The sequence below is a fragment of the Eptatretus burgeri genome, chromosome 8 (assembly GCF_056783735.1).
Source record: "Eptatretus burgeri isolate ZD-2024b chromosome 8, Ebu_testis_v1, whole genome shotgun sequence".
In the NCBI taxonomy this organism is placed as follows: Eukaryota; Metazoa; Chordata; class Myxini; order Myxiniformes; family Myxinidae; genus Eptatretus; species Eptatretus burgeri.
In genome coordinates, this window is record NC_140968.1 from 71,583,694 (window position 1) to 71,609,609 (window position 25,916).

General features: G+C 43.6%; 2 protein-coding genes across 5 annotated transcripts in view; one reads left to right on the forward strand and one right to left on the reverse strand.

Annotated features, from left to right (window-relative positions):
• The window catches only part of LOC147022014 (uncharacterized), a 30,486-nt gene extending 16,492 nt beyond the window's left edge, over nt 1-13,994 (forward strand). The window contains exons 4-8 of one of the 2 annotated variants that reach the window (XM_085892551.1): nt 149-226; nt 1,349-1,506; nt 4,127-5,053; nt 11,461-11,854; nt 12,262-13,994. In XM_085892551.1, coding sequence (XP_085748677.1) covers nt 149-226; nt 1,349-1,506; nt 4,127-5,053; nt 11,461-11,854; nt 12,262-12,326 — 1,622 coding nt within the window. In that variant the 3' untranslated portion in view covers nt 12,327-13,994. The other variant, XM_085892550.1, reaches the window with a different exon arrangement.
• Nucleotides 5,842-24,869, reverse strand: LOC147022015 (uncharacterized). 3 transcript variants are annotated; one of them, XR_015061041.1, is made up of 4 exons: nt 19,071-24,869; nt 18,287-18,404; nt 17,790-17,873; nt 5,842-6,314 (listed from the first exon to the last, which is right to left on the reverse strand). XR_015061041.1 is itself a non-coding variant. In XM_085892560.1 (4 exons), the coding sequence occupies exons 1-4, from the start codon at nt 19,194-19,196 to the stop codon at nt 6,226-6,228; spliced, it is 405 nt and encodes a 134-aa protein (XP_085748686.1). In that variant the 5' UTR covers nt 19,197-24,869; the 3' UTR covers nt 5,842-6,225. The 3 variants fall into 3 exon arrangements, 1 of the variants encoding a protein (XP_085748686.1); XM_085892560.1 differs by having other exon boundaries at nt 17,790-17,856; nt 19,066-24,869; XR_015061040.1 differs by having other exon boundaries at nt 18,287-24,869.
• Nucleotides 24,870-25,916: the final 1,047 nt, after the last annotated feature.

Genomic DNA, 25,916 nt, shown 5'->3' on the forward strand with positions numbered 1-25,916 from the left:
CATATGTCTAATTTGCATTTGCTCCAGCATGCAACCAACTGAAAAATAAAAATAAAAATACAACACTGCTCTTAAAATTATTTTTGGACGTTTGCTTTTTTCAAACTTTGAGTGAAATTTCATGAATTCGTTTTTTCTTCTTCTTTAGCTACCGATGTATCAAATATGTCCTGTAATGAAGCAGTTGAAATGCAAGGAGTAGAAACAGCATGTGGAGAAACTAAAGGTACGTGCTCCATGAGCAATAATTGCTATTTTGTGCTTGCATGGCATTTTGTGCTTACGAAAGATGGGAAAACATCTTACCCTTGTGGAACAGGACATTAGATGGAAAGAAAAAAAACAATAGGTAGATGGGATGTGGGGAACGGAACAAACCAAGTGACACAACAGACACGAAGATGAAGAGAGGAATATACAAACTTATAAACAATCCTAACCCAGGTATGGTGCCATACACCACACTCTTACAAACAAAGGTGAAGCAGGCGAGGCCTTTCCAATGGCACAATGGCGGTCAGTAGGACAGGAGCACAATCAGCGAGTTGAAGGCGTTGCCGCTCGAGTCACATTCTGGATTTGGGACACACGGCATGAAGGTACTCTCCTCCTCCTTGGTCCACTGCAGAGACGAAGAGAGCAGGAGAAGAAGAGAGCCAGTGAGATGAAGAGGGCGAGAGCATGAGCAAGAGTGAGGGGCGTACACACACCAGTTTTTTTTTAACCACTCTGGGATCGCCCACGGCTGGTCCTCATTGGTCCCTGCTCGGGATGGGGGTGACGCTCTTTCCCCATCCAGAATGTTCCCGCAGCCCAAAGGCTTGCTCATCACTGTCTGGTGTTGTCGACTTGTAGCTGCTCCACTTCCCACCTCGCTGCCATGGCTTGCTCACGACAGCCAAACAGTTCATAACCAGTCCATTGAAGCACTTCCATTGCACCTTTTTGTGGCCGGAGGTCCTCACCTGGCCCCACCTGCTAACTGGAGGTTTTTACACACACAATGTTATCCCAAGCTACACATTCTATGAATTACATATGCTGCCTCCTCAGCATCACATTTAACAAGACGACTCACTCTGACATTTTCCATCTTGATAAGAGTAAACATACGTTATGTGAAACACATGGGTCATACTATAATCTCACTACATTCTAACTATGGATCCCCCCTCCCCCTCCCACATAGCAATATTTTCCCAGGAATACAACAGACTCTGGTTTGTTTTAAAACTGTGCCAAGTGATTCAACTGCAATGCATAATTCTTAGTGGCCTTATTCCATATGCATTGTGCAAGGAAAAGATACGTGACACATGAAAACTTACTCCTTTTATTACATTTTCAGTGCATGCTGAACAATGTGGGACAGGTGCATTGAAGTGTCCTGTTCACACATGCATGTCAGACACCAGCCACGCTACGTATCAGACAAGCAAGAGTCTTTCCCAGAATACATTTTCGAAGGAAAAGCAACGGTTGGTTGTTGCTTCTGAATGTAAACAGGTAAAGCATCTTCAGAGAGCCTTAACTATTAAGAATGTCATCAAAGGAAGACTCAAATTAATCAAAAAATTGTCATTGACTTGTTATGGTAGAAGCTACTGAAAAAATAATCATCAAATTCATAGAAATGCCAAAAGCAATGGGAGAAATTGTTGTTGTCGTTCCATTAGTGAGGAAGGATGGACATATAATCCAACAACTGAAGAGCTTTGCAAGGCTTTCAGAATGGTTTTTATGACGGTGTTGATATCCTGTATAATAGATATTCTTGATTCGGAGGATGTTGATTCGGTAATAGATATATAGAGGATGTCGATTCGGTTCTCATTGGCACAATTCGTCATCGTAATGTCGACCAGAACCCCTGCATGTTGATGATGCCGATTTATATCTTGATGTTTTGCCTTTTTGGCTTTGCCCAGTCCCGAAAAGAAAGGAGAGGTGTTGTAATCGGTGTGTCTGGTTGTTTTCTTTATATGTGGGTTTGAAAAGGTGGAACAGAGTCCTCCCAGGGCTCGAGGTATCCACTTCTGTTTTGGTAAGGGATCACGAGTCATGGACCAAGCTATGAAGTTCTTTGTCGTTCTCAAAGTTTTGTTTCAAGGGCTTTTTTCAGAATCGTCACTGAGCCCCAGACAGCTTGCAATTGTAGTTTGTTTGAAGTAGCGTCCCCAGGGATGGTTCTTAAGATATCCGTAAAGTTCATCTTTTTCATTCCCGTTGCTCCAATTTTCACTTGTACAATTTTGATTCTATTCAGCTTTGAGGATCTTTTGACTTTATTTGGCCATTTTCTTGCTTTCTGCGTTATTTAGGCCAAAATCGCTGGGTACTGACACCTCAGTAAGCAATGCCTTTTATTGTACCAAAGGACATGTGATCGTAGTGCTTTGTTTTCTATGTTCACGCTTGATGACATCATCAGGTCGTGTGTGAGCATTACGTCCTCATTTTCAATGATTGCTTTTGGTTCATGGTTTCTTAAGTTCAGAAGGAGATGGACCTCGAGGTCTTTATTCGGCTCTCCAGCCGAGGAGGATAGTTTGGCTGGGAGTCAGAACAGCTGGCTACCTGGCCGCGAATGCGCGGCTGGTCGTCCACCCATTCCCGGAGCTCTGGTCGCCAAAAGCACAGACCAGGGGAGCCGAACCCAGAGGAGGCGAGACAAGGTGATCTCCCCCGATGAAACGGTCGACCCGCTCGCTGCAAACGCGCCAGACGAGACACCTCCAATGCGTGGGATGCAGTCCGCGCAGACCAGACAGAAGCGCTTTGAGACACCCGGGACGCAAACTCTCCACGCTCACCCCGACAACCACTTCTCCCTCTTCAGGAGGGAGGGGCTTCTTCTCCTGGCCACTCGCCTCCTGATTGGTCAGACCCATCGCGCGATTCCCTGGCCGTCTTCCATTGGACAGGCCCATGGTAGGCGGGACAACTCCCACCCTTCTGGGTGGAGTCCCGATCAGCGGCGTTTGTAGCTCTGCCTACCTCCTCACTTCTGGCCACGTGCGTAATGGCGATGGTCTTGAGTGGGGGACGGGGCGGGTGAGACGCCCGCTCCTTGCCGATTGGCCAAAGAGGGACGCCATGCCCATGTTAGACTCCGCCCACACACACACTCGCTGGCGAGCAAAGAGTATGGACAATGCCGAAAGCAGAGAGTTGTTGTGTGAAAGTGAAGATGGGTGTTGTTGTCGTTGTTGTAAGTGATGTAAAAGAAAACCGTGACTATCAAAATAACTCCGCAGCGCACGAACATTTAATTCCCATTAGACAAGGGACGGGACCCTAACTAGAAACACGTACTTACCGATATAACTGATCTATAGGACCAAGCTGTTGTGTGCACATGGCTGCCATATTCGTAACTGCCACCATTCCCATGATGTGCACATGGCTGCCACCACTGTGTGCTTACAGGCTTTTGGAGAACATTACAATATATTTCTCACTTGAGATTTAATTTTGAACTGAAGATATCCATAATTATAAAATTTCTAATCACCATGTGACTCTTTGGCAACAAGCTTTGCACAGTAAGTGATATCATCACCAACTGCAGGTCAAAGTTCATATCAAAATCGTGACAGACATGGCCTAATACGGGTAATACCGGGGTGGTTCAACTTGGACCTGCGTTCATCTTACCCCTCCCTCCCTACATATTATTGAAAACACTTAAGATGTTTGTTTATGTTTTTGTAACATTATTATTATTAACAAAACAGCGAATGATTAAAGTAAAGTTAAATAATATTGGAGTACAGAATGAATATATCCACAAGAGTCACAAATTCCATCCCTATTTTCAGCTTTATGACAGTTCATTGACGGCCTCAAAGAAAATGCTCGATTCGTCCTTATCATCGGCCACAAAAAACCAGGATCCAGGCAATAATTTTGACATGTTTACTGATGTCTCTGAGCAGCCATATGCCAAGCAGCCAATTAATATGACACTATTGGACATGAGCAGCCATGTGAACTTGCTATCCATGAGTGTTCCGCAGAAAACAAAGAAATTACTTTTCGAAAAAAAGCCATGCATATGTTCTATTGTGGTTGAGTCGAAATATAAACTTTTTTAAAAGTTTAATTTTTGTCTCTTATTTTTCAGATATTTGTGCAGGTGTCAACGGATGGAAGTGAGACCACACGTCACAGTACCACCAAAACCTTATTACCAGGAGCCTCGCCTATCAATGGGAAGTTTATGACGATTAATGAATTGATGGACGTTTTGTTATCTTCGCAGTCCACACAGACAGGTATACCACGTGGGTTGAAGGAAGATGTGTACTTTGTCACAGATGACACCTCAAATTTTGACCGGAGGTTGGCGGGGAAGAGGAGTTGCTTCGACGATGATTGCGGAGTTTGGCGTTCATCGGGCACATGTATGAAGAAGTATTATTACCGTGTTGAGGGTAACAGAATGGAGTACCTAGAACTGAAAAACGGACTCTTTCACAAGCCAGTCAATCAGAAATTGATTCCTGTTCAACCTCAACCAAGTCAGGACTCCATTCTAATTTTGCAGCGCTATTACCAGGTACTGAAAATAAAGCCTGAATACAAGAAACGGTGTACTTGGATTGAAAAGCTGCCGTTAACCAGCAGCCGATATCCGCAACAACCCAAACTAGCGGTGGTTGAATATGTGGGGAAGTTTCCGAAAGATGGCTCTCCTCATGGCAACTCAAAGAAATCAGGAAATGAATACATATGGACTCAACCGAAGACTATTGATGAAGTGAAAAACAAGTTAGCAAAGGGCGAACCCTCCAGGACAGTGTATCCCAACTTCGTTTGGAATGATCCCAACAATGTTCCGAGAGACATGAAACTAGTTCGAAACAACGTGACTTGGGGTGATCAACCGATGCAACACAGAAAAAACACTGAAGATGGTGTGATTTCGCTGCTGAACAGCATTCGTAACGAAGAAATTGCACAAATTTTTCGGGCAAAGAGAAGTCCCCCATCTGTTATGCTGTACCCATCTGAACTGTTTGTGGACATAAAGAACCCCTGCATAAACAAGGCAAGAATGGACAAGGCATTTCATTCGGGGTCTTATTATGTTATGGTCATGGTTTTTCAAAATACGAATGTTGCAAGTATGCTCTGGTGTCTATCCCATTATGTGAGGCCGAACATATCCGCACTGTAAGTGATCCTTTGAATGTTACTGGATTTTTTTTGTTTTTTTAAAACACAATGTAAACTTGAGGGATCGAATTGGGTGGGGGGGGGGGAGGGACAAATTGATGTTGGGATCTGACGAGGAGAAGGTGCTGATCAAAGCGATAAGTACGTTTCCTGGAATCAGGTCCATGCATTGTGTGCGAGACATTTATGAGCAAATTTGATGCAATATTTGCAGAATAAAGTCGGTGTGAATGAACACGCTAGGTGAATGAGGGGGAGAGGAGGCACCTGAGTTCGAGTTTGACAAATGTGTGAAGGAGCTGATGTCTGAATATGAAATTTCAACGCCATGTTTTTTTTTTTCTGATTATTTCCACGGGTTTGCAAAATTGTTGAATACGTGGGATATGTTTTCACAACATTTATCCAACATGTCTCACAATTAATGATGTGAAAGATGCATGCGAGTTGGATCAGATTTTAAAATCGGGCTCAAACTGACCTTGTGAAATTACCAGACTTGATTTATGTATTTTTTTTTTAAGACATTAAGCTCCGATACATGGACATAACGACAGCATGTACTTTGGGCAAGCAAATTTTGGGTGCCATAGATGAACTGGAAATACGTCCAAAGAGACCAAAGGCAAAGCTTTCCTCAATGGAATTCCTCCGGGTGAAAGGTTGGTTTCTTTTTCTGACCCTAAAAAACAAAAGAACTGCCAAGAAACCCGGTCAGAGAAGGAGTCGTGTCATGTCGGAGCCGGAGTGGAAAGCCATGAATATTGCAACTAATTTTACATGACACTGCTGTACAAGGATTATTTTTCTCCAGTAAATAGGTCTCATTTCAAAAGTGATTTATTTGTAATGAATACATTTGCAACTAGAAGGACACTCGGGAGAGCGCATACCTCCGCCACGAAATGCCTAATCCACGCGAACATATCGGGCCCAATACATTTTGGATATATCATGCTATATGTACTTTTTGGCACTATCTCTCAAAGGCGAAGTCACTTTAAAAATTAAATAATTCTCGTATCCAGATCCGGATTCGGTTCTTCACCAAAATCGAATCCATTCGTCCTTGCCACACACCCAACCTATCCACCAAATTTTGGCCGAATCCGTCCACAACTTTTTGAGATATCCTGCACACAGACAGAAAGTGGTGAAAACATTATATATCACATCTTATTATGCCACACTGATTCATGATTAATGATACCAGCATCATGAAATGTATTTACATGTTATTGGTTCTTATTTTTTGTTGTTGTTTGGAAACTTGGGGCACTCCTGCATAGTGAGGACCAAATTAGCCAAGAACACGTCATAACAAACAGAAGGAAGAGGAAGCAGTATTTGGACTGTGTGTTTACCATAGCACCACTGCAAAAGCCAAACAAATGTCTTCTCTCTCAGGGATAGGGATTCAAAGATAAGGTAAGGAAGGGGATAGAAAGGGTTTTTAATTCTGATGCACCATACTCTGTTCCAGAGCGTCGGTACTGTTGAAGCAGTTTCTCGGCAAGGGATATATTTTTTTTTTTGTATACCTTGGTCGAGGCTCGTATGAGAGCTAACACAAAACTCACAGCAAGGAGGCATGAGACAAGAGGGGCGGGAGTGGAAGGCACAAAACAGTGGGGAACAGACACATTAGGTGAACTGTGGAAGGGAGAGGGATGGGGATGGGACGGGGAATGGGATGAGATTTGTCTGGATATATTGGGTGGTTTGCCATCGTTTTCCCAGCAGTAGTTCAGACAGAAATTTGGAATTTCGCCAGGATTCCTCCTGACAGGCTCCTTATAATGATAACTAGAGCGGTCGATGGCATGCCATCGCAAATCCCCACACTTCCCACCTAAAGCATAGTTTGAAACATGGCAAAATGTTCCACCACAAATGACCCAACATCAATTTATGAGTTCAAAAATCTTCTGTTTTGACCCTTGTGACTCTAAGTCCCCCTCCCTTGGGGCATGAATCGGGGGCAAATCCAGAAGATCGTTGCATATTTTGTGTCCCCCAATGTTGATTGCATACACAAAGTTTCATTTTATAATGTGCCTGGAATTGCATTTTTTTGGTACTTGACATTTGACCCTGACCCAGGGCCCCATGGGGAGGGGCCAAATGATACTGCTCTCACACCTTCTTACCATGTGGTGATCATAACGACCAAATTTGATGAATTTCTGCACAACCGTTTAGGAGGAGATAGCGTGATGGACGGAAGAACAGACAAGCAGATAGACAAAGCCGATTACAATATCTCCATTTTTTTTCAAAGATATGGGGATTTTTTTAAAAGCCCAATGTTTATTGCGAAAACGTCACAGTGGCCCAGTGGTTAAAGTTACTGACTCATAAGCTAGCAGATGCTCTTTCATCCCAGATAGCCAATTTCACACTTTCTCTCTTCTTGGGTGCAAAGCAGCATTATGCATGGACATGGCTCCTCCTATTGTCTGGTGAGGCCAGATGAGATCTGTGAATTGCTGCAGGTACCATGTAAACCTGTACTAACTTGTTTCATGGTCAGGTTGTCGGTGACTAAAGCGTCTCCCCCACCAGGTTTCCTTGTGAGGAGGGTGTATGGATATGGACACCCAGCAGGATTAAAAACAAAACCTGTCAAAGTGTGGAGGAGTTCCTTGTGAGCCAACGGTCATCCACATCTGGTGGCCCACTGTGTCTGCAGACCTCCTGCAGTTGGGTTACCTTTTTCGAGGAGGTTGGTGGCAGGATTTGCATTCCGGCCACCGTAAAACTCTTCATTCCGCAAAAAAAAAATCTGAAAACCCACTCCGTGGGAGTACCTCCTGTACAGCTGCCCTTCGCAGGGCAGCTCATCGGATGACAGGATTGCGGCAAAGCCTTCGGGACCCCCATTCCTTGATGATAGGAGGAAAAGCACGGGCTAACTTTCCTGGGTCGGATTGCGGTGGCATGTGTCGGTGTGGTGCTGAGGTGTCATCCACTAGACGGTGGTATCTTCGGGTTAACCTGAGGTGGTCCCTCTGGGTGGGTGCTTGGAATGTCTTTTCCTTAAAAGAGGATGATCACATGTCTGTTCTATCATCTGAGCTCCAGCGTTTGAACATCAGTATTGCAGCACTCTCTGAGGTTCGAAGATCGGATAGTGGTGATCTTATGGTGGGTATGTACACCTACTATGAGTCACTGAAGGTTATCATTGTCAAGGAGTTGCTGTGGCTGTGTCCAATAAGCTGACTACCATGATAATTGAGGGAACACCGGTCAACGAGCGTATTATGAGACTGAGGATTCGTCACTCCTTGGGTGTCGTTTCCCAGTTTTCTGTATATGCTCCGACTGAGGCGAGTGACCTCACCGTGAAGGACACATTCTATGCCACACGCAAGTCTGTGGTTGATCAGTGCCCCAGGCGAGATACTCTTCCAGTCTTGGGGGATTTCAATGCATCGACTGGCACTGATAGGGATGGTTATGAGACATGTGTTGATCCCCATCGGTCTGGAACTGTGAACCAGAATAGCATCAAATTCCTTGACTCTACAAGAAGCCATGGACTTAGGGTGGATGGTTCATGGTTTCAGTTCCCACACACTCATCGCTGGACTTGGTATTCCAAAGCTCGTGGTGTGGAAAAGGAGATTGACCATGTGCTCATTGATGGTCACTGGAGGATAATTCAGAACTGCAGGGTCTGCCAGAGTGCTCACTTCCTCGATACAGACCACAGGCATGTTGTAGCAACTTTAAAGTTGCAGCTTAAATCCGGGAGAATGGTAACATCCCAGCCTCGGGTGGATGTTAAGGCCCAGTCACACCTTGACGTTTTAGCCAGCTTATGCCGATTTTTGGAAAATTTGTCTAAAACGCTGGTACACGTTGAATACGTTATGGGTAAGTTTTGATAACATTGAGAGCACGCTGAAAAACACTGCCATACGTCGTTGTACGCTGGCTTTAAACGTTGTACTTTTCGGTTGTCCTCAAATTTTCCATGCTTGAAATTTTAATACTTATGCCAGCGTATGACTCACACGTTCCGCATAACGCTGGCCATAAGTTGTAGGCACGTTACGCGATCGGTGACACACATCGACACACGTTACTTGTAAGGTGCTCATAAGTCGAAACACATCAAGGTAATGGTTAGCGTCAGTGTGCCAGACTTCCTGGTTTTTTTATTTCTTCCTTCCTTCGGTATGATGGTGATTTTGACACTTCGATTTCTAGTGCGGTTATAATATAATATAATTAATGGGCTGCCACTCAACGATTTAAATCATAACCGCACTGTACACTGAACACCGTCATACCGAAGAAAAAAAAAACGGGAGTCTGGAACACTGACGCTAACCATTACCATGACGTGTTTCGACTTATGAGCACCTTACAAGTAACGTGTGTCGATGTGTGTCACCGATCGCGTAACGTGCGTCCAACTTATTCCCATCGCATGCGGAGCGTGTGTCATACGGCAAGTACGTCGTAAAATTTTCAACATGTTTAAAATTACAAGACGTACTCCATTTACTACGACGTATGATAGCATACTTTAGCGTTCTATTCACACATACCAAACTTACCCAAACCGTATTCGACGTGCGCCAGCGTTTTAGACGCATTTTTCAGAGGTCGGCATATGCTGGCAAGATCGCCAAGGTGTGACTGCGATGTTGACACTTCCACTTCTGCGGCGGTTATGATTTGAATCGTTGTGCGGCAGCCTTTTCATAACCTACGCCACGTCATCGTCGGCGATGCGTGCATCGCGCTATGCCTAAGTTAGACTATCGTTGGGCATCGGTTGTGTAGGCCGACAACAGATTCAGCATTCGTTGGTATAAGTTATCTATAACACAACGAAACGTTCTGTGTCCGTTACTAATACGTTATGCATAAGACCAAGTCGTTATGAATACGTCCGAATCTTTAAAAAAAAAACATCAAAAGTTCAACGTAAGCCAGCGTTTTACATACATTTTAATACGTTGCCATTGCTGGCTAAAACGTCAAGGTGTGACTGGGCCTTTAGCAAGCTCAAGGATGTGAGGGTAGCTGAGGAGTTTGAACTGGCTGAGTGGGGATTTGGGGGGGTCTGGGTATTTTGGTGGAATCCTGAGTTGTGGAGTGCCTTCAAGACTACCATCCTTGATGTTGCTGATGGATGTCTTGGAACTCATTGTCAGGTGAAGAGCTTTGGTCAATGGTATGCAGTGTCCCTTGGGAGACAGAGTCGCAGGGCCAGGCTTAATGACAAAGTGGAGCTGTTCAGGGAGTTGAGGCGGAAAACTGTACGTGTGCTGAGGGCAGACAAGGAGACCTATGTGCACGGTAAAGGTGAATTGGTAGAGCATCACCTGTGGTCAAGTGATTGTCATCCTGCTTTGAGCGGAATTTGTGCATTGCGTTCCTCCAAGCCCATCCCTCGGTGGTATTGCAGTTAGAGCGGTGGGTGGTGGGTTCTTGACAGAGGAGTCCGAAGTGAAGACCTGCTGGGCCAGTTACTTTGAGCCAACATCCAACCAGGCTCATCCAACAACCTTTGAGTTGGATGTCAGGGGTGTTACTATCCCTATTGCTGACCCTCCAATCAACTGTGATCCACCTTTGTTTGTGGAAATACAGGCTGTGGTGAACCGCTTGAAATGGGGTAAAGCTCCTGGGATTTGTGGCATCTATGCTGAACTTCTCAAAGCTGTTGGAACTGCTGTACTCATGTCGTTGCATGCAGTTCTGTGCTCGGATTGGAGCTCAGGCATCGTCCCAACTGACTGGAAGAGGGGACTTATCCCTCTCTGAAAATGGAAGGGTGATCGCTAAGACTGCAAACAACCACCAAGGGGTGATGCTGCTCTCAGTGCCGGGCAAGGTCTTTGCTTGGATAATTCTTGATAGGATTAGCCACCATCTCCTTGAACACCAGCGCTCAACAGGAAAGTCACCAGCGCTGATGAGTTCTCAACAGGAAAGTCAAAGGGAAAAAATTTCCAATGGTCGACAAAGTATTTTCTTTACTGCAGTAAATCAAGTAATCTCTTCATGAATATATTTACCACATTGGGGATTTCTCCTGATCTAGTTTTCAAAGCATCCTGCATACTGGAAAAGGGAAGTGAGTAGAATTCAACGGTATTATATCCTTGAGTGTATGGTTATGATACGTCATGGAAAGTTACATCAATTCTGTGCTATTTCACAACTCCAGTAGAGCTAGACCTTAAGTCACCCAATGTATGCAAGGGCCTTAATCCCCAACAACAACACCACCATCTCATGTATTCCTCCTTGCAGACCATGGAGTTGACAAGAGACCATTCCTGTCGTGACGTCAGCAGGATCATTCCCACTTTAGCCTGGCTTGGCAGCCAGAACTTGACAGCAGAAGCACTTCGAGCTGTGATTAAGTGGCTGGGGATCGAAATATTTGGAGCACTCTGTGCCCGTGCTGAGCCTGCTCCGATGAGGGTTAAACTCTGTTCTTTGGCCACCCAAAAGTTCACTCTCACCATGTACATCGAACTTTGTCTTTTTATGGAGTTGTGCTGTGCACGGCAAGGCTTGAAACAGCCAAGTGTGTCGCAGCGTGGAAATTATGCTGAAATGGAAGGATCTGCTGGTATCCGAATCAATGTCGATGGCAAGTACTCAATTACTCCGAAAGAGGACGGAAGGGATCTGGAAAATGGTAAGTCAAGAGGATTGCAGGAATTTGTGGTAAGCTCTTCGTTTAGACACGTATTCATATTTTATTTGCAGTTAAATTTTCTCTTTCAAGTCATGTTTATTATGGGCAATTAATGTGTTTTTATATCGAGACATAGTCTGACTAATTGTTATCCTAACTAAATCCTTAGTGGTATTTTTGATGAGGAAAATTTTACACTTGCACTTGAATGTAAGTTTTGTTAAAATGAAGAAATAACAAAGTACAACATAATCAACTGGACTGGAGAAGAGATCACATGAAAGAGCATGAACATTAACATTACTTACTGATATGCTTGGGATGTTTCCATTTGCAAATATATGCTGAAAATTACTGTATGCTTGTTTGTTTACTCGTTTGCTTACCTGTGTGAATGTTATTTACAGGAAGAGGAGGGGAAGCTCAGCAGGAACTTCACCTGCACCACATGCTATCTCATATTCTCTATTAAAGCTGCTTTGCAGGTGCAAATGGAGAAGCGTAATCCGATATCCGGGAATGAAGAGCACGAATGCAGTGGTTCTCCTCATGTTACCGATGAAGAGACAAACGCAACAAGACACCAAGACCTGCATGACAAATGCTACTTAGCTGTGATGTGTGTGTGGTAAAACATTTCAGCGAATTGGAAACACACAAAGACTCCAAAATATTTTTCTGAGATTTTGGACATGGACACGGGACCGGGCGTTTGTTTTTTAACGCAGGCGGGATGTTTAAGCCAACACCAGGCTTAATCTGTGAAGCTTGAGTGTCAGTAATAGCATTATAGATTGACAAGCATACTTAAGTGAAAGGAAAGGGAGAGTGCAGAGCATGTGGTGGAGTGAAGTTCATACGGACGAGAATATCGAGGAATAGATACATAAATGTTCACACAAAGCACAGAAAGTCCAACTGCGCTTGGCACGAACAACAAGAAAATGAAAAGACAAGATGATTCCAGATGGTATCCTTCATTATTGAGGAAAATCGTATGAAGTACAACCACATCCTTCAACGAGGATACAGAAGCGAACCTTTTTGATTACAATTCAATGAATTACTGTCAGCCGATGAGTTTTTAATTTGGGTTGTGGAGTTTGTTGCGGGAATCGTGCAAGTATTTAATGCTGAGGTGGTGATATGACACAGGCTAGATTTGGAGAATTGCCTTTGTGTTTTTATTACAGCGCGTGCGCTGGTATACAATTGCACTGAGTTTGAAATGTCCCCGGTGTCTACCGTGTCTCCGGTGTGTCCAACCCCCTCCCCCCCACCCCACGCGCCTCAAGTGACAGCCAATGACGACTGTCCGGTAGATGGCAGTGCGTAACCTAGACGGAAATGGCAACAATTGACGGAAATACCCGAGTATTCATGGGCTGACAACTGACGGAAACAATTGACGGAAATACCCACAACTGACGGAAACATCCGAAGAGATAATAATAAAATAATAATAATTTGCTGGTTTCCGCATGAACTACACATTAGATTCACACAATACTGCCTTTTTTCAATGGGAATTTGTGAAACTAATGTGTTATATATGTTTTCAATGGAAATTTGTGAAACTAATGTGTTATATATGTGAAAACCATTGAATTTATTGCTTGATGGAAAAAAACCAAGAAACGCTCCCCTCTCATGTATGAACGAACGAAAGACGTCATTTCCGCCCACCATGGCATTTTGCGCCGAACGCCGAATGCTGAAAGCTAAGTTCTTCTTATGCCATCATTCTCTTTAATATTAGCCATAAACAAGTGTTTCGTCATGCATTAGTCGTTGAAATTTACTTACAATTATGGCAGATATTGGTGGCAAAGTGATACGTGGTTCTTTCAATCAGGGACATCTTGAATTATTTCCAAATTCTTCTGGAAAGCAATGTGTTCCTAATTCTGTAACCAGTATAATGTTGTCGAAAATCAAGCCTTTCCAATTATGGCAACAACACGATTTGGACAGTATTATCATGAATGGTGACATATTGTACTCTCACTTGTTCAACTGAAAAAGCATAAATTGCATATTTTAACATTAGTGTACTCATTTGCTTCACCACACGTGCTGTATTGAAGGATTTCACTTGTTTATTTTATTTCCTTGATTTCAATTAAAAAAAAAAACTTCAGGTTGGCTTGTTTTGTCATTCCTATGATGTTCAGCCAGCTTCCCATGCGAGATTACAATGAAGTAGATTGCAAACTAGCATGGTTTCTGCACTACATATGGCAAAGAAAGGGGAAAAAAGGAGGTGGTAATAGCCTCAAGTTTAATAGTAGTGCATTTTTTTGCTTTCCACATCGCTTAGAATTATTTTAAGTGGAGATAAATCAGTTGAACCAAGAAGAAAACTACTATACCTGTTTCTACCACCCTCCCTGATGAAAGTAATTCCAGGTTGAGATGAGTCAGGCCAAGCAATGCTGCCTGGTCTAACCAAACCTTTTTTCATTCAGTGAAAAACAAAACATAATATGAATACTCAAAATACAGGAAAACACGTTTCGTGTAAAGCCACAGGTTTGTTGATATTTTTGTTTACCTCGATTACCCATGTCATCTGAACAGTGCTGAATTAATTACAACTCGCTCGTATAATTCTGTTTGAGTGAACAATTTTCCTGGAACATTTACAAAGTTAAATGTCAGCATTATTTTTATTACTGATATATTTTTTATGCATGTTAAGACATACAGAAGATGTACACGAGTATAGATAACACTGGTCTGCATCATTTCAGAGGTCTAGGTTTTCTCAACGGTCCTTATATGTTTTTTGCATGCTGAATTTAGAAATGTATCTCATTTCGCTCAATCAGGTCAAGTTTTTATGCTATCTCAATTTTAAGGAAAAAAATAATCAATTTTTGTTTTTTTAAAATTCAAAATCAGACTTGCATTGACAGAAAATGTGCAAACTATATATAAAATGACACACAAGTACCATTAATGTGAAATTCAACATTAAAAAGACGAAGGAAAACAGCGACTGCTGGAGCGACTGAAGTTGGGTGTTGCGAGAAACAACGATTTATCTATATTTTTCTGAAATTGAAATGAAAGTCATTGAGAAGGCACTTTCTTCCACATTAAGTGTACTTGTGCATCATTATATGTATAGAATGTACATTTTCTGTCAATGTTCGTCTGATTTTGAATTTAAAAAATGCTAATTAAAAAAACAAAAATTTTGATTCTTTTTTTCCTTAAAATCAGGTCAAAAACTCAATCAAAACTTTTGACTCGATCAGGTCAAAAACTTGAGCTGATTGAGCGAAATTAGATACATTTCTGAATTCAGCATGCAAAAAACATATAACAACCGTTAAGAAAACCTAGACCTCTGAAAAAAATATTTCAAATGCAGCCCAGTGTAATGTTCACATTTAACAATTAACTCAAAAAAATATCTGAACGTGGTGAATTAAGAATTCAGTAAGTTACTGTTTCAACACTCTCGGATTTCAAAACATTTCCATCTTTTTGAGCTTGAAGTAATCCACAAACCGAATCGGCTTCCTGGGATTCCGAAAAACGAATGGCATAATCATCACCTTTTGTAATTGTAACACGATGTACAATATTATATTTATTTTTACCTCTCAATATTTCACATTTCATTCCTGAATTCATGCGATTCAGTTTCTCCTTTATATGACACGAGCAGAGGTACCTGGCGTTACTCGGTCAATTTTTTTTTGTGGGGGGGCTAAAACACTTCCCTTGACCCACTAAGGAATTGGGTCGGGGATCATTTACTATTCCCTGTCACGTAGCTACAAAGATTTAGGCACTATATAGCGATTTTAAAATGGCCTGTCATGGTCACCTGTCCAACTCGCAATCCCGTGAGATTCGTGGAAACCCCATGGCATTGCAACAGTCAAGTGACCAAGAGACACAAAACCAAGAGATCGCAAAATCAACTTCGCACACAGAGAGAGATGTACTGAAGTGCCGTTACCTCCCCCCCCCACCCCCCTCAAATCATCATCTACCCTGGTACATTTAGTATACATATATGTTCATGTTAATATTTTGGATTTTATGGCAATGAAAGTTTTGTGTATTCATACTTTACATTTCCATCCATCCATCCATTGGGACCATACTCTGTGCTGAGCGTTGGTGCTGCCTAAGCAGTCTCCTTGACACAATATTGGACACAATCCTGGATGGGTTGCCACTCCGACACAGGATACCAGCATGCTGGCACTCATTTTGCCGACCTCAGAAGGATGATAGGCAGAATCAACCCCACCTGGTATTAATTCAACAGTCAAGGGGGATTTGAACTCCGGATCCTAGGATCCCAAGCCCATTACCCAAACCATTAAACCAACACCAGGCATGTACTTTACATTTATACCTCTTGTATGTTCATTATATTAATTTATCACGTTCTGCGGAGGGGGTAGCAGGACTTTGTAAACACTCTGTAGATTATTGGCTGAGAGGCATTATAAAAGTGTTACCTTGGAAGTGGAATTAGATGTTATTCCTCAAATGGATGCTCGTGAATGTGTCGATGTTTCTGGGTTAAGTTTGCCCTCGATCTCTCAATATGGTGCCGTTCAGCAAGAAGAAGATGCACTGCTAACTCCGACCGCTTCTGGAAGAGGTTTATTTATATTTAAATGTCTGGAAATTGTTTAATTTTTTTATTTATGCTTATGTGCACTTGGATATAACTGTCATTAATCAAAAAGGCTTCGGCACTTTTGAGGGACTTAATTTGTTTTTTTAATCCCCCCAAAAAGCGACTTTTATTATTTATTCATTTTCAAATATTTCTTCTCTTTTTTTTTATTTTGGTCTAAAACACTCCCTGGCACTCACTGACGAACCCCTGAAAGTTTGACAAAGATCCATTCAGCCATCTCTGAGAAAAACGGTGATACAAACGGCTCTCTTGTTGTATAGATTATGGAAGAATGAGGTGACAGTTTTGTCGTTAACAATGGGAGTAAAAATGTATTTCTGCCAATATAGCTGATATATAGTCTCTGAGGCTTCTCGTAAAAATGTATATTAAATATACAAAATGCAATGATGTAAACGAGCATGTTGCTTTCATTTTATTTCCTTAATTTAAATAAAAACTTTAGGTTGGCTTGTCGCCATTCCCATGATGTTCATTCAGCTTATTATCACCAGAATGTCCCAACTAGGTCAAGCGAACTATTGTTGAGTTGCAAGGTGTAGCATTATGATTCGTACATCATGCTTTCATTGAGATTGAAGTTCAGAATTTCATTCAATATAAAGTCAATTAGCATGCTGTGTTGCCTCATCGCACAATTCTCTTTTTTCTGCTCTTTCATGTGTTTTTTATGCCTCCGCACTAAAGGTGCCGGAGGCATTTTGTTTCCGGGTTGTCCGTCCGTCTGTCCGTCCGGATTTTCGTTTATGCGATAACTCAATAAGCAAATTGTAGAATTTCATCAAACTTGGTAAAAAGGTAAAGTAAGACAGGGCAATTAAGTGATTAGATTTTGGCCCAGATGTGATAAAGGTCAAAGGTCAAACTCTGAAATTTTACTGTTTACACCCTAACTCAAGAAATATTGGACAGAATTTCATCAAACTTGGTACAAAGATAAAGTTAGACAGGGCAATTAACTGATTAGATTTTGGGCCAGATATGTTAAAGGTCAAGGGTCAAATATGTCAATACTCAAGTGGTTGTGAGGGAGAGCAGAGGCATACCCGTCGACTGCGCGCAGTCAAATTACTCTGGGGGGGGGGGGGAAGAGAGAGAGAGAGAGAGAGAGAGAGACAGAGACAGAGACAGAGACAGAGACAGAGACAGAGACAGAGACAGAGACAGAGACAGAGACAGAGACAGAGACAGAGACAGAGACAGAGACAGAGACAGAGACAGAGAGAGAGAGAGAGAGAGAGAGATAAAAATTCGATCAACCTGTTTTGAAGAAGTCAAACACCTGGTGCCTCTCAAAATGCCTCATGGGAAGTTCATGATGGCTCTCCTGGAAATAACAAGTCCCTGTTGAAAGGCACATATTTACACGAGATCACAGTGTCCCACAATAATCAGTCTCAGCCCCAAGCACTCAAAAGAACCCCGTATGCACTCAACCTTATCACGAACAAGACAGGTAAGTCATATATGTGGGAAATCAGATAGGAAAGGAGACAATGAGGAAGAAGAAGTGGGGGCATTTGGGCGACCCCTTTCTCATCCGTATGCAAGCTGGTTGGCCTACGTGGGTCCGAACGAGGTGTAGATACAGGTGAGTGAGCAATACAGGTGGGAGGGGCACTGTAATGCAGTATTGTGTTGTGCAAGCTTTGAAAAGAAGTTTGGAATCAAGTTGATGCTCCACAACTGTGTGTGTGTGTGTGTGCGTGTGCGTGTGCGTGTGCGTGAAGACATTTGAGGGTCAGTTCTCCTGCTACCTGGTCAGCGCACGTCCCACTTGGGGAAGCACCTCGCTCGATGCCTTTGGATTCCGCCTGGAGCGCCTCGCTCGGCGCTTTGGGGAGCCCCTCGCTTGGTGCCGTGATGATTGGGATGCTGGAATGGCAGAGGTTATGACAGTTAGAATAGTGATTATTTGGTCGAAACTCTGGTGAGGTGAGGTGGTTTGGAAATGGAACTTCGAGTACAGACATCAGAAAATGTGGGTTTGAGTATGGGTGTTTAGAATTAAGGAAGAGAACCATGGGGAATGTTCTAACTACAATCACAACACATTTCCCGATCCGTCATACCAAGGGATGGGTAACTTAACTAAACCAAATCACGATGGGAATATATAAATTCCAGGGTTCTTTTATGCATTGAATGTAACTCCCTGGGGTCCTTTCAAATCTGCAACAGTATTATTAGCTTTATCTCCCTTAAATCCCAGAGAGCATTGACTGAGGAAAGTATTGCAAATGTGAAATTGCAGATGAAGCATGCATTCCACAGCCTAGCGTCTTGTCTTCTTAGATGTGAACGACACAAGTGAAGTAGCACTTGCAGAGTACCCACGCTAAGGGCTATTTTGTTCCAAGAATGCAACATGTTCTTCAGATGCATACCTTTATTTTGGCGGTTTATAGGCAACTGGCAGCTCTGTGTATGCAAAAAATAATAACCTGAGTTACATGCGTGAAGCAAAAACATACCTACTGCTTATAATTCAAAACACCTCACAATACTTGAGAATGTGGGGACAGGAATACTGTACTGTACTGTAAATGATGGAGACTTGTAGTACCCTCCTTCACCAGGAGGTGGTGCTACACGATACACATTCACATAGAGAACTTGCGTCTCCCCCTCAAGACCACCTGCAAAGATAAAAACACCCCTATTCATTAATTGTGGTCATGCTGATCCTATGTAGCAAGTCTGGATGTAATCAGACCAGAACTGTCGGAGGAGTAGCACGACAAACAAACACTGTTCCGTGAATTACAGTAAGGATTCCTTTGGTCTGAATACAAAAGGGAAGAAAAGAATTGACAGATTATTCATCAAAAAGAGCTTACAATGGACTGATAGTACTGAAACATGATGTGGAGAGAGAGAGAGAGAGAGAGAGAGAGAGAGAGAGAGAGAGAGAGAGAGAGAGAGAGAGAGAGAGAGAGAGAGAGAGAGAGAGAGAGAGAGAGAGAGAGAGAGAGAGAGAGAGAGAGAGAGAGAGAGAGAGAGAGAGAGAGAGAGAGAGAGAGAGAGAGAGAGAGAGAGAGAGAGAGAGAGAGATATATATATATATATATATATATATATATATATATATATATATATATATATATATATATATATATATATATATATATATAATTAGAAGACTCGCCCATAAGCTGTTTGACATCACATCGATTTTGATAAAAAGGAGAGATTTGGTTGGTCTCCAGATTTGCTGCATGACATTTGGCATGGAGTTTGTGCTGTCCATTGTGAGCAGATGCTCGGAGACGGACAGTTGCAGACATTGGCAGTTTGGGAAAATGTCATTGCTGCGTGGGTCACTGTATGGCATCCGAGACGCAAACTGATCTGGTTTCTGCTGCAGACCGTGACATTCGTACAGTTGTGCTGCAGCCATTTCTCATCTCAAGCATAAGCCAACTGCTTGCAAGTGTAAATGGTCGACAGAGCAAAACAAGGGCTGCGTGGAGATCTTGTCCCTGTAAACCCACATTTTGTCATGGTATGGACTTCCAAATTTGAGCGGCGTGCGTGTGTCTGTCTGTCTGTCTCTCTCTAGCAACAAAGTGTATTCTCTTCAGATAGTCGACTGGGGAAAAGGGCGATTTATAAAATTTGATTGGAGGTGTGTCTACTGTGGTTCAATAAATTTTAATTGAACTTATGAGGTAAAATACAAATTAGCCTGAGTAAGTGTATTAGAAAGAATTTAACAAATATATACTGGGAAAAGCTGGTAAGAAGGTTTGTACGCAGTGTGCACATTCCTCCAGAGTAGTGAAAACCTTGTAAAACTTATCTACATGACATTGGCCCACAGATGGCCTGACCAAGGAATCACATTTGCTTTCTCCCTCGTCCAGACCATCTGGAGTGAAACTCAGATAAGGAACCGTTTATCACGCTGTGTTTGTGATTTTAACTTTACACGGCCCATCTGTAGAGACGGTGAGCAAGAGCAGAGGAGCAGGTTTTTAGGACACGTGGGCTGATGCCATCTGGACCGGCTCTAGAATCTGAGTCGAGGTTTAACAGCAAGTTCTCCACCTTGTCAGGAGAAAAGGACACAGAGTCCAGGGACAGCTGGGTGCAACTGGGTAAGGTGGGTACAGAAAGTGATGGGTTTGGGACACAAGATTGAGAAGCAAACATGGAGTTTAGGCATTCAGCCTTTTCATGTGCAGTGTCAGCTGTGTGGCCATTTGAGGTAAAGGAGGGGATGGAGGGGGAACATTCACCAGAAACAGACTAAACTAGATGCCACCAGGATTGGGGGATGGAGACAGCTTTGAGAGTTCAGAATTGAGATTAGAAAGATGTTGTTTTCTGGCTCTCCTGAGGGTAGACACACACTTACACACTTATTACAAGCTTTGTGGAAGGAACTGAGATTGCCTTCATTTGGATCAGCCTTCCATGAGGCGAAGGCAAGTTGTTTCAGGACAACTGTCTCACCACAAGCTTCAGTGTACCATGGGCGAGAGGAAGGATAGGACAACTGAAGATGAGATGGGATAAATCTGTGCATGAGAGGGAGAGCAAGTTTCTTTGAAAGAATTCCCAGGACGAGTTGATGTCAGAGGAAGTAGAGATGGGAAACCAGACTTGAAGTTTGATGGTTCCTGACAGTCGGCCTGAGTGAAACGCCAGACTCGACGGTGCTGAGGTGGTTCTCTAATAACAGCCAGAGAGACGTTTACTTTGACAAGCATGTAGTCAGATGAACCGATTGGAACGGAGGAAGAACATCAGATATTTTCAGGAAATTGGTCAAAATCAGATCCAGAAGAGATGGAGTACTGTTGGATGACATTCAGGTGAGGAAGTTGACTGATTGTTGAGTTGACAGGTGGGGAAGTCAGGAAGAATATCGATGCTGGTTATTGGAGCATTTTATACACATTGTGACACGTCAACCTCAATGCATGCAGCGAGTGCACCGGTAAATCCGAGGGTGTCATGGTGGGAAATAAATAGACACTGATATGCCTTTATTGTTGCTTTAAGGGTGAAACCAACATACGACAGGGGACAGAAGGTTGTTATCTATCTATATGAATAAATCAGTGTGTGTGTGTGTGTGTGTGTGTGTGTGTGTGTGTGTGTGTGTGTGTGTGTATGTCCGCTGTTTCTCGACAACCACTGGTCTGATCTAATTGAAACTTGCCAGGTATGTTGCTGGGGACCTGAGTATGTGCCTTTTCAAGGTTTGATATTAATCGGACAAGTGTTTCCCAAGTTATAGCCATTTATTTACCAAGCCAATGACAAGACACGTTGCTGCGGCCATTTATTTACCAAACCAATGGCAAGACACGTGGCTGCGTAGGCTGGTGCGAGGCCGGCCAACGATGAGATCATGGGCGGTGCTGGTTACGATGGGGGAAAGGGTGCCATTTAGTTACCGTGGCGTAGGAGTGGCAATGGTCAATGGCAGCGAATGTCATGGCAAGCAAAGACAGGGAGGTAAACTTGATTTTAATTTACTCTGTGTGTGTAAGTATCACAGCAATTGTTACTTCAATACAAGCGATAATTCGTGGAATGCATGTGAACATTCCGTACGGGCACGCACCACTTCCGGATAGTAATGACTTAATGTATTCTAATAATTTCTCGATTTCTTATGAGCATTTATAGATAAACACAATGCCCCGATCCAGTCGTCGTTTACGAGAGTGAAGGAACGGCCTGTGTGGTTGTTTGAAAGTTTTTTTGGGGGTGGGGAGGGGGGGTTGTCACGTACGGCCACGCACGAAGGGGCATGCACGTATGGCCACGCACGTACGGGCACGCGAGAGCGAAGGAACGGCCTGTGTGATTGTTGTTTCTGGCACGTGGTTTGAAAGTTTTTTTATTTTTGCACGTACGGGCACGCACGTATTGCCACGTACTAGTAACTCCAAAACCATAAAGCCAGCAGCCTGAAACTACATGCATACTAAGAAAACTCCAAGGAAGTGCATGACTGAAAATTGGGTGTTGAGGTTAATTAAAACACCCCTTTTGAAGATAATTAACGGCCGTGTTTAATTATATCCTTCATCAGGCGATTCTCGGCCACCTCGCTCTCTGGGGTCTGAAGGCATTTCCTTGGTAACCTCACTGGGGTCTGAAGCCACCATGTTTTTTGGCCTGCTCAACCATGCTTTAACTTGGGACAGCAAAGCTTTCTTAACGATGAATGTTTGTTTTTCCCCCCATTTTCATCGCTCATATGATCGAATGCATGTTCATCATAGCGACAAATCGCTGCATCATCGCTTTTGTTAGTACTATAATTTTCAAATTAGGAGCTTGGAGAGATTTCATGTATTATATGAGATGATTATCCATGATCTACTCTCATGGACTAATTAAAGTATATCATCAAAATATTATTTCACTTTGGAGGATCAGATATCGTCCGGACTAAATTAAGTGTCGAAATCTGTTAATTTAAAGAAATAACAAGTCTTATAACTAAGCAGATATACCTATTTAGTTTAAGCAAGCAAGGTTATCTTCCCTTCTTCTCCATTGATACACAAGAAAATGTGAAATTTCCAAACCACTAAACTTATCCTTTTCTACTGTTTGGAGAATTATATTGAGTAATCAAAACATTTAGGAACGTGCCAAAATTAACCAGCTTCATTGAGCTGTGTGATTTAATGCATTCACTGCTAGACCTCGTGCCCCATCACCCGAAGGGACTGCCCATCCATCACGTCTGCCAGATCTGTGTCTATCTTTTCAGAGGTTTTCTGAGGTGCTCTAAAGGGAACCAAAGCAAATCTGGTTAAAAAAAAAATGGACGTTTAAAAAAAATGTTTTAACGTTTGTGTGGATCCTGTACTGATGTACCACGTGACACGTACACAGACAAGCAGGCAAAATAGCGGATTTTCTGCAATGCTTATTTCACAGGCGATTGATCTTTGCAATGTCTCCAGCGTTGTTCTGCATTAAGCAGCAACTCTTTTGTGGATAAAGTAATTTTATTTCATCAACTGTTGCGTGCACAGTGAAGACCGGCTTTAAAGTTAAGGGTATCTTATATGGTATGCTGCCTACGCAGCCACTCCTACACAGCAACATGTCTTGTCATTGGTTTGGTAAATAAGTAAATCTCCTTTCTCACTCCGGCCAACCCTTCCTCATCAACCATTTAATTGGAGCGCTTGCATGAGTGCTTAAATCACTTGCCGAGTCAGAATCATTCACTCAATGCGGATGCTTTGCTGCAACATGTCATTCAGAGCGAGTGGTTCGTGCTCCCTCACCCTGAGCGAGTGGTTTATGCTTCGCCACCCTGAGCAAGTGGTTCGTGCTCCGCCACCCTGAGCGAGTGATCCGTGCTCCCTCACCCTGAGCGAGTGATCCATGCTCCCTCACCCTGAGCGAGTGATCCATGCTCCCTCACCCTGAGCGAGTGATCCATGCTCCCTCACCCTGAGCGAGTGGTTCATGCTCCCTCACCCTGAGCGAGTGGTTCATGCTCCGCCACCCTGAGCGAGTGGTTCGTGCTCTGTCACTCTGAGCGAGTTGTGAAATAACACCCCATTTCTGAACCATTTACTGTATCAACGTGTTTTCTAAATAACCGAGCCAAATTTTTTTCCACCCATTACACGCAGCTGTTTATAAAGAATAATGTTTATGATCATATCCCTGAAACTTCTATATAAATGCAACGTTGTTGTCCAGTTAAAGCTACTTAAGGTTTCTGGGTTGTATACAGTCAGTACTGTAGTCGGTAATCACACTGACTCCAACCTGCTGATTCCCCAAAAATTGCCGATATCTGCAAACACTTGTGTGTATGCGTGTTGTTTATAAAGCAGAACATATTCTCTCTACTGACAAAATATCCCTCTCTATCTCTCTCTGTCTCTGTCTCTGGACATATCCGGACGGTGGTTATGTTTGGACGGAAGGTTTTTCTCCGGACATGTCTGGGCTGTGTTTGTCTCTGGATACGTCTGGGCAGTGTTTGTCTCAGGACGTGGCCAAGCGGTGTTTGTCTCTGGACATGGCCGGGTGGTGTTTGTTTCCAGACAGCTTGGCTCCCGACACGTCCGGACGGCATTTATGTCTGGACAGGAGTTGGTTTCCAGACTTGTCCGGGCAAGAGTTTGTCTCCGAACCGTGTTTGTAGTATGACTGGGAGAAAATGGATTTCAGACATTATTTTGTTTCTGTCTTCACTGGATTCTCTGCAGAATCATTTTGATGAAACAGTATGAATCATAATTAATGCTCCATCACACATCTACCTTTGCCTCTCACCTCACACTGTGTTCCCTTCCCCCACCCCTCCTCCCTCTCTTATTTGCCCTCCACCTCATCACTCTCCCTGCTTTCTCTTCCCCACCCCTATCTCCCTCTTCCCCACCCCTCTCTCCCTCTTCCCAACCCCTCTCTCTCTCTTCTCCACTCTTTCTCCCTCCACCCATTAGTATTGTTGTGGTTACCAAATTCGCAAACCACCATTCAGGTCCCTTAGGTGAGATATCTCGGTAAGTATATGTGTAGTTAGGCCCAAACCCGTTGTCTAGTGGGAATACATGTCATTCATGCATGCTGCGACTCTTCAGGATAGCCGTTTTTCTTTTACTATCTTTATTTTGGACCAACCGCCATTGTTACCACCACCAAACACAACATCAACCACCCACCGCGGCGCCGCTTCACGTCACACCTCGCAACCGTCGCATCGCCACCGTTCTTGCGCCGCTTGTGGGTACCGGTGTTGGACTCGTGCAGGGCGCGCGCCGAACAGCGTGTACAAAACCACGGATTTTCAGCTCCAAAAACGGATCAAAAACGACACACGCCCACTTTTGTTCCGTCCAATCGGTGAGCGAGGGGCGATTTGGCCCCGCCTCCAGGGCGTTGGAGGGCAGTCGCTATATGCAAATTTATGGATCAAAATGCATTCACGCCCACTTTTTCTCGGGCCAATGGGGAGCGAGGTGAAAGGTCGAAGGCAGGGGGTCAAAGATGAGAGAGCGAAGCCACGGGGCTTATATAAGCGACCGCGTTCGTCAGTTAAGTATGATAGAGAGTTAAGACTTCGCAGCCGGTGGAGTTGGGAAGAAGAAGCAAGAAGGAGTTCGTTGTCGTCGTGTGCGTTGGAGTCGGAGCGAAGGGGACGGAGCTGTGGAGAGGCAGCGAGGGCAGACGAGGGGGTGCTCGCGTCGTGCCGGGAGCTGCACACCAGGGAGGCCGACGGCGCGACCTGGCCGAGGTGGAGACGCTCGTCGTGGGACTCGAGGCAGAGTAGAAATCCTCCTTTCCCCCGAGCATCAGCAACCCCCTCCTGTTTCCCCCCGCGCTGAGATAGTGCGACCAAGGGGGCCCCTTTCCCACCCCCTACCAGACACTGTCCGCGAGGCCCGC